The following is an 8,620-nucleotide window of genomic DNA, read 5'->3' on the forward strand; positions in this document are numbered from 1 at the left end:
AAAGGTACAGAGAAAGAGAGAACAGACTGTATGAGAGAGACAGAATGTTAGTAACAGGTAATGGTGACATGTGAATACATGAGAAGAAGCTGGCTGCAGTAAAGGAGAACACTACAGCAGCTTCACTAAAAATATGGTGCAATGTGTTCTGAACCAGTCCTTACAACTGTATCCATTATCAAATAGGGATGTTTTAAATCTGATATTGAAAGTAGAGACTGTAAGCCTCCCTAACTTAAACTTAGACTTAAGCTGTTTCAACATGAGAGGAGCCCGATGGATGAAAGCTCTGCCTCCTATTCTACTTTTAGAAAACCTATGAACTTCCAGTAAGCCGAAAGAATGAGTGGTGTCCCCAATTTAATATTATATTCATAAGTAATTTATTACATACATACATAGATAGATAGATAGATAGACTTTATTGATCTCAACCTGGGAAATTCTTGTGCTACAGCAGCATCAATAAAAACATGAAAATTAAATTAAAATAAACAGTTAAGGTGTTAAATGGACAGTAAATTAAGATGGAGTGTTAAACAGAAGTATACAGCAGACAGGTGTGGCAGGAATGATTTGCTGTAACTGTCCCTTGGACAGGAGAGGTGTACCAGAAAAGTAATGTCCATTGTGAGATTTGAGCTATTATCTATTCAACTAGTTCCTGTCCCTCTGGTATTTAATTGGAGATTTCTTACTCCTCACAGGATTCCAGCTGCTGAGATTCTTGACTTTTTTAAAAGCGAAACTCAATGGGAATCCATAGTTTTAGTCCCTCTGTGGCCACCGTACACGGCAGTAGTCCTGCCTCCTGCTCACATGTGTAAACATGTAGGTTAGGAAATCGAAAGAGGACGGTCAGTTGCGTTCTTTCTTTTAACCGTATTTATTCTCAAAGTGGGACTTTTCCAGAGTATACAGTGTCTTTACGATGCTGTGGTGAGTTCACGGCCCCTGTCTTCCAGCGGGATCATGGCCGTGGTGCGTTCACGGACCCCGCTGTTGCTGCTCCTGCTGCTTGTTGTGACAACTCATGTGACCGAAGCCGCGGGGAGACCGAGGCGGTCCGGCGGGACGCTTTCCCGGGACACTTTTGACGACGCGAGTTCCAGAACACACCCTGGAAAGGTCCTCGCAGCCGGCCCGGAGCCCGGCGACCCCGCGGACGCGTTCAGCGTCCCGACCCTGGACGGAGAGTTCTCCTACAAGCCCGGAGGAGCGCGCCGCGGCGCGGTCATCATCCACGCCTTCACCAACAAGTCGGGCTTCCTGGAGAGTCTCTGGAGCTCCGAGTCCTCCCTCGGCGCCCTGGTGGAGGGGCTGCCGGACAGCGCACAGGTGCTCTTCGTGTCCCTGGACGACTCCTCGGTCGACGATGCGCTGTGGATGAGGGAGCAGCTGCAGCGGGCCGCCGGGCGCAGGTGAGCGGGGAGGAAGCCCGGAGAGAGGCGGGGGAGTGGAGCTGCACCTGGAGGGGGGCGTTCTCTTATAATAATGATAATAATTAAAACAACAAACATGCTTATTAGGACCTTCAAAAACTGGCTTGTCTTTTATGTTTATTTTTTCAAAGTCAGAATTACATTAAGGGTACGTTTTGTTTTTGTTGAATTAATTAATCGATCCTTTCTGGGGAAATTATTTCTCTACACTCATCCATCATTGTCAGAAGGGTCTCCATTCCCACAGTGCTGAAGAAACAACGGGAAAAATACCTATTTTTCTCTATAACCAATATGAATCAGCACATAAACCATCAAATAAAAAACAAAATATAGCAACAAAAAAAGGTGTGCTTTGACAAAAAACAAGGTTTGACAAGGTAAACAAAACTAATGAAAGCGGACACAAATCAAGTCAAGAAATGTTACAGATTGAAGAAAATGTTTTATTAAAAAAGTAAAAGTAAAAAGGGAATAAAATTGAATAATTAAAAATGCGGCCAAATATAGACTACAAAATGACATTTGCTTAAATTAAAGTTAAGTTTGTGCAGCAGTTGTTTAAAAATCCCCCTGATGCAGAAGTAAGATGTCACTGTTATTAGAAATGAAGACAGAATATTGTAAATCACTGTGAGACTGGCTTTCCCTTGGATGACAGTAGAGGTTTAGGAAAAGTCTTGGGGGTGTTTTGCAAGCTTGAACTTCTTCATTTAAACTTTTATGACGAAGGCAAGCATGTAGAATAACATTTTGAAACGGAGTTTATTGAAAGAATATTGTAAATGAGTTATGGAGCAAGCTTATGGGTTAAAAACGTAGTTTAAGACTTCATACAAACTCTCATCAGATAGGTAGGCGAATCAGTTCAGCATGAGAAACCTTCACATTTGGATCCCAACTACTGATCGCAATATGTTTTCATGTGAAACCCATCAGGGAGTCTGGCTTTCACCTGTATAAAAAAGTCAATATATTGTACATTTCAGGGTAATTTTATGCTTCTTCAATGCAAAAGTAGTATATAAAAATGTATTGATCTGTTCAGGTTGTTATGATATGTTACCTGATATCACCTGGGATGACCTAAATCTGCCTTCAACCCCACATCGGGTAAAACGGGTATAGAAGAGGAATAACTTGCGAAAACTTTATAGATGTCACTTAAAACAGCAACTTCCAGAGCTTCAGCTAAACTTGAGCTTTAAATTCATCAGCTGAGAGGAACGGAAACATCATGTCTACATTTCTATGGAGAACAAAAACTGGAAAGAGGAACTGCTGCCACAACTGGACAAGACCGAAGCAAAGTTTTTTGTTTGTTTTTGTTTTTTGCAGGACTTTTAATTTAAATCTGGTTTGTCAGAGCTTGACTTACATAGTGCCCTCAACTTTCAATAATAAAACAAAGGAAATCCACCTGGGAAAAGGCATTAAAAGAAAATGCAAATAGCAGGAAAAACAAGGCCGGTTTGTCCTGGGTGAGAGTGGATGTGGACTCTTTGGTATGACGCCACGCTCTCCTGTCTGTTTGCAGCAGGAAGAAGGAGGTTCTGTCCCGGCTGCACTTCTCTCCCATGCCCGTCTTCACTCTGGGGAACTGGATCCCGGCCGTGCTTTACTCCTGGGGCTGCACGGGCCACAACTGTGGCCTGTCGCAGGCCGTTTTCACTTCCCAGGGTAAGACCGGTGTGTGTGTGTTCACCACAGCGCGCTGCTGAAGCTTGACAGATCTGCAAAGATTCAAAAAGTTGAAGAAGCTCAGAGGATTAATAGGTTAATTAACTAAAGCCATTAATTAACATTCATTCCTTCCTTTCTGTAGTGTTGCCTTCCTTCCTTCCTTCCTTCCTTCCTTCCTTCCTTCCTTCCTTCCTTCCTTCCTTCCTTCCTTCTTTCCTTCCTTCCTTCCTTCCTTCCATCCTTCCTTCCTCCCTCCCTCTCTGTCGCAGTTCATCCTGGTTCCTCCTCGGTCTCCACCAGTTCCTTGGTTGACGGTGTTTTTCCTCCTGCAGGCTGGAGGATTCCGCTGATCGTGAAGCGGCTGGACGCCCGGTACGACTGGCTGACGGCACGCTGGCCTCAGACGGCGTTCCGGCTGATGGCGGCCGGAGACGGGTGCCAGGCCTCGCCCTCGGTGTCCGGCGCCGTGGCCTGGGTGTCCGAGGGCGGCTGCTCCTTCTTCAAGAAGGTCTGCAAACTCCGCTCAAAGCCAGACCTTTTCCCCAGTAAATTACTATAGATTTTTTTCTAATTCCATTCCAGTTTGATTTTTATTCTTTTGTGTAGTCCAGTAAATTGCCTGGCCCCTTGAATAGCACTGTGTTACAATCATGTTTTTCAACCCCGATACAGCAAATCGTCCTCACTGATGTCAGCGTTTCTTTCAATTGTCATGGTCTGATTGTAAAACGTGAAACTTGAGAAATTACAGTGAAAAATACTGTTTTAATGTAACAAAGGACCTCTGGTTTGAGAAGTTATATTCACCTCAAATGACAAAGCAGAAGACAGTGTGTTGATTCTTACTCCAGCATGTTGTTTTTCTCACATTTAAAATGATTTTAATAACCGGAGACACAGAACAGAAGCACGGTCGAGGCTTGAAAGTGCATTTTGCTGTGAAGTGCTGGATTTATGATGCATGTTGTCACAGTTCTGTTCAAAGTACACACACACACACACACACACACACACACACACACACACACCCACACATACACACAGTGAAATTCAGAAAGAAACCTTCACTGTGATTATTTACACTCTGTTGCATATTTATCTTTGATCCAAGTTTTTAATTTTGCTTTTATAGTCCTTGTATGCCGTCCTGAAAGGTGAACTAAATGAAGGTTAATGTAATTATTGTGATTATGTCCTTTTAGGAAAACGTACCTTTTCCAGTTCTCCCAGTTCATTTTCTCCGTTATAAAGATTTCATGTGTGATTTCTTGACGTTCCACAGTAGATGTTCTGTCCGGTTTAAGACATAATGCCTTGTGTGACTGAAGCAGAGCAAAAAACAGTTTGAGGCCGAGCTCCATGTCCTCTTTTTCTCAAACTTCCTCTGTTAAACGGTTTCTCATTTTCATTTTGTGTGCATTGTGTTTATTATTTTAACCTTTGCCTTATAGAGGACTTCAGATTCCTTCAGCAGGTTATTTACACTCCTTGTCTGTTCGACGTAAAGCTGTTTACATGGTGTCGTACCTGGAGGAATCTATAATCTTCATTGTTATTTAACCCATATTCTCTCCTCAGTGCCTCAGATTGGCTCATTGTGTGTTTGTGAAAGAAGTTGCAGTGTGAGGAGAAACCCTGTTTGCTTCTCCTTTTTATCGATATTTCTCTTCTTCTCCTGTTATTATCATTACTCTTAGTATTATTGGAGACAATGAATTGAAATGAAGACAAGAACACGATAATGCTTGTTTTAGGATACTAAATGTCTGGTTCTGCTCCTTGTTTTCTTTCTTCCTTCGTCTTCTCCTCCTTCCTCCACCGACTTCTTCATTTTCTTACGCTGCCTTTTTTCTTTTCTTTCTCCTTCCTTTGTCCATCTCCTCCTTCTCCTCCACCACTTTTTAATTCATATTAACTTCTTTCTCCTTCTTCTTTCTCTCCTTCTCCTTCTGTAGAGTAGAGTCCAGAATCGTGGACATTTTGCTCACAAAATGAATTTTTTCAACATTAACGGAAGTCAACTGCAGAAGAAACAGAGTACGATAATATTATCAGAACATCTGCTGAAATCCATAAATCTAACAGCTTTCACTTTATATTTTGTCATCATGTCAGTTGCTTTCTTGATGGACCTTAAAGTTTTCACTATTTCATAACTTAAAACATATTTATTTCTGGTTTCTGTTTCTCAAACCTGAGAATTTGCTCAAATTTCTCATTTTTTCCTGATTTTATCACCTCTGAATTGTTTGGAAATCAGTTTTAAGAGCTCCTCTCTGACATGTAACACTGATATCTTTATTTTTAACTCTTCTGACCTGTAAAGAGTCAGTTGTGTAAATAACCTGATGATCATGTGTCACACTAACCCCGTGTTGCTGTAACTCGGTGCATTAATGTGTTTTCTTTCCGCTGCAGATTCAGACCATGGCCTTGTCCAACGCCTCGGGCGTCCTTGTTTACGCCCTTGACGGAAACCCCATCCAGGACATGAACTGCGCGGACGCCGAATGTGACGCTCCGCTCGGTATCCCGGCTGCCATGGTGCACCTGGAGGTCTCGGTGGCTCAGGCGCTGCGGTAAGACCGGATTAAAAGAGCCTCCCCCGTGTTTTCCGCTTCACGCCGTCGTTGGGAGACGAGCTGCTCTTTTAAAGGTCAGGGTTTAGACTCTGGCTTCATGATGCAAATCCTCTCCTCACAAACACGGATTTCCCCGTCTTGGTTGGTTCTTTCAGGCTCGGACAGTGGGTCAACGTGTCCTTCCAGACCACGCCGGCCCCGAACTTCTTCATCGGGGTGGACCAGCAGGGGGCGCTGGCTGAGATGGGCTGGTTCCTCTACCCCTCCTTCAGCTTCATCAACTGGCAGGCTCAGTGTGAGGAGACAGGCGAGACTTGGAGGCGCTCCATTTTCATTTAAATTCAGTAGATAAATAGAATCTCCAGAATGTGGAGGCTTCCAAGTCCTCCGCAGATACTTTTTTTTCTTTTCTTTGTTTTTTGTTTTTTTTTTTTTATCTCTGACTTCCGTCTTGTCTCCAGGTTTGATTTCTCTGCTGATCTGCAGGCCAAACTCCAAACTCCGGCGAAGATCGTTTCTGTGTTTGACAAAGTCCTGATGCAGGGCGATAAAGGAGCTGTGGCCACAGTCCAGCTGCCTTTAGGTAACCTCGTCAACGTCCTATGTTCAGCGTGATACCAAGCACAAACATGCTTGTTACTCAGCAGGGAAGAGATTCATTTTATATTTTGAATACATTACAGTCCGATCACAACATCTGAGCAGCTGATCACTGTATGTGGGCAGATCTTGAGATGAGCTACTCACATGCTCACAACTCATATCTATGAAATCAAATACAGCCTGGATGAAGAAAAATGAATGGAAAGAATGATATTTTTCCTCCTTTCTTTTTTAAATGTTTCCATATTTACGGTTAAAACAGTTTAGACACTTATAATCTGTCAGCACAACATATCATTCTGAACTGTTGATCTAGTGTGATTTACACTCGCATCAGAAGAAAGACTGGTTCTTAACACGGAGAAATATCCAATCAAGCAGGAACTGATTGAGCAAAGAGGCCTTATTGATTGAAGAAGTCAGATTAGAATGTACAGACTGGTCAGAAAAGTTACAGAAAATGCTGAGTAGTTTGAACATGCCTCACACGATCTGCTCACGGGGACTGGAATTAAAACTGAGCCAACTGAGGCACAGCTGACCCTCAACGTAACTCAAATCGTCAGAACAAGAAACTGAGGTTAAAGTCTAGATTTCTGCTGCAACTTTCAGATGCAGAAGATGAAAACATGCTTCCGTCCTGCCTTGTGTCGGTGTTTCAGGATGATTATGATGCAGTAATGGTGTTTTGGAAGTTATTTCAGCACATTTTAAAGTCCTTAGCCCTGGAAGAAAAAGAAAAAAAAAAAACCTTGTTAAAAACTGCTCCATTCAGCGGGTGGCGGTGTGCGTGTGGTTGTTCCCGTGCGCAGGCTCGCTGCTGGACTGGGACACGCTGGAGCTGGACGCGTCGCTGTCATGTCCCGGCAGGAGGGACTCGTCCTGCGCCCAGTGGGATCACACCGTGCAGCTGTTCGTGTGCTGCGACCCGCTCGGTCCGTTCTGCAACACCGAGCTGGGCCGCTGGATCACCGCCTTCCGCAGGTGGGCCGTCCCAAAACCTCCCGACACCCCCACAGTGGCTGCTGAGAGATCTTTATTTGAGATACTGAAATTGGCTTTTGATTGGTCACTTTTAAGGCCTCATCATATATTTAATAATGTTATTGAGTATGGAAATAATACAATGGTTTTTGATAAATACAGATTCTTAATAAACTCTTAATGTAGTCACACAACAGTGCTTTTTCTCTTGCCCCCCTTTAACAACCAACAATGTAATAATCCTTGTATGAAATGTAATGGAGCCGACAATGACATTACCAATAACCAAATAAGTTAGCATTAGTAAAAGTTCCAACCAAAATTGTACATAAATAAGGTTTCATGTCTTAGAAATAACACATTTTTCAGGATAGTCACATTGATTCATTGAGGTTACAAAATATGCTGCACTGTCAGCGATGGCTGTAAAAATCTTTTACTATTTTATTACAGTATTGGCAGATTCTCCTGCTATCAGCTGCTATAATTCTCCTAATTTGCACAAGATGTGATTGAGTGCCATTTTCCACATCTGCATTTCCCCCCAGCAACATATTAGAAGCAGTTTGCTAATCAGGTCTTTGTTTTTGTTTCTTTTTTAGAAGAATTCTGTCATGCACAGGAAGCTTATTTACGACAGTTCAGTCAGTCTTTTATGATTTCTGATGTATAATGCAGCCTCCAGTCACTTGTAATATAACTTAGTTTATGATTGCAGCACTTGAACCCTCCTTTTGACCGTCTTAATCAGTTCCAGATATTGGTGTTGCAGCGATGTTAACCGGGCTGACGCGGTGTTGTCTTCTGTTTCTGCAGAGGTATCGGTCGCTGGCTGACCGACGTGTCTCCTCTGATCCCCCTGCTGGACAGCAGTAACTGCAGCCTTCACGATGAAGACGGTGCCGTGGGCGATGCCTTGGATCGTCTCCCTCAAACCTGAGGTTCGGTGTCAGTAATCAGACAGGTAAACGCCAGAGTAGGAAGGCAAGGTGTTTTTCTTCTGCGAGCACACTGACAGAACGCTGCCAGGGCCGGATCATTTTCACTGCAGGAAGGAACAGACTGTCTGTAGGTGTTTACTGGAAAGCATCTGGAAACTAGACGCAACAAAGCCCTGCTTCCAGGAAACACCACCACACACACACACCACACACACACACACACACACACAACACACACACACCACACGCATGTGTGTGAACATTCACATTCAGTTTATATTTTCATAGTTGCCACAGATGGCAATTTGATTATCAAAGGATCCCATGTAGAAGGAATAAAATGTCATCCGATCTCATACATGTAAACTATCTTTTTTTTTTTTTT

General features: G+C 43.2%; 1 protein-coding gene across 1 annotated transcript; it reads left to right on the forward strand.

Annotated features, from left to right (window-relative positions):
* The first annotated feature begins 808 nt into the window (after nucleotides 1-808).
* Nucleotides 809-8,395, forward strand: LOC115396397 (uncharacterized). Its single transcript, XM_075410440.1, is given in 11 exon segments — nucleotides 809-1,421; nucleotides 2,980-3,122; nucleotides 3,458-3,633; nucleotides 5,544-5,704; nucleotides 5,863-6,003; nucleotides 6,169-6,290; nucleotides 7,123-7,294; nucleotides 8,111-8,177; nucleotides 8,179-8,226; nucleotides 8,228-8,258; nucleotides 8,346-8,395. Coding segments are annotated over 11 exon segments (1,560 nt in total). The 5' UTR covers nucleotides 809-972.
* Nucleotides 8,396-8,620: the final 225 nt, after the last annotated feature.

Source organism: Salarias fasciatus, chromosome 11, assembly GCF_902148845.1.
Source record: "Salarias fasciatus chromosome 11, fSalaFa1.1, whole genome shotgun sequence".
NCBI classification, from domain to species: domain Eukaryota; kingdom Metazoa; phylum Chordata; class Actinopteri; order Blenniiformes; family Blenniidae; genus Salarias; species Salarias fasciatus.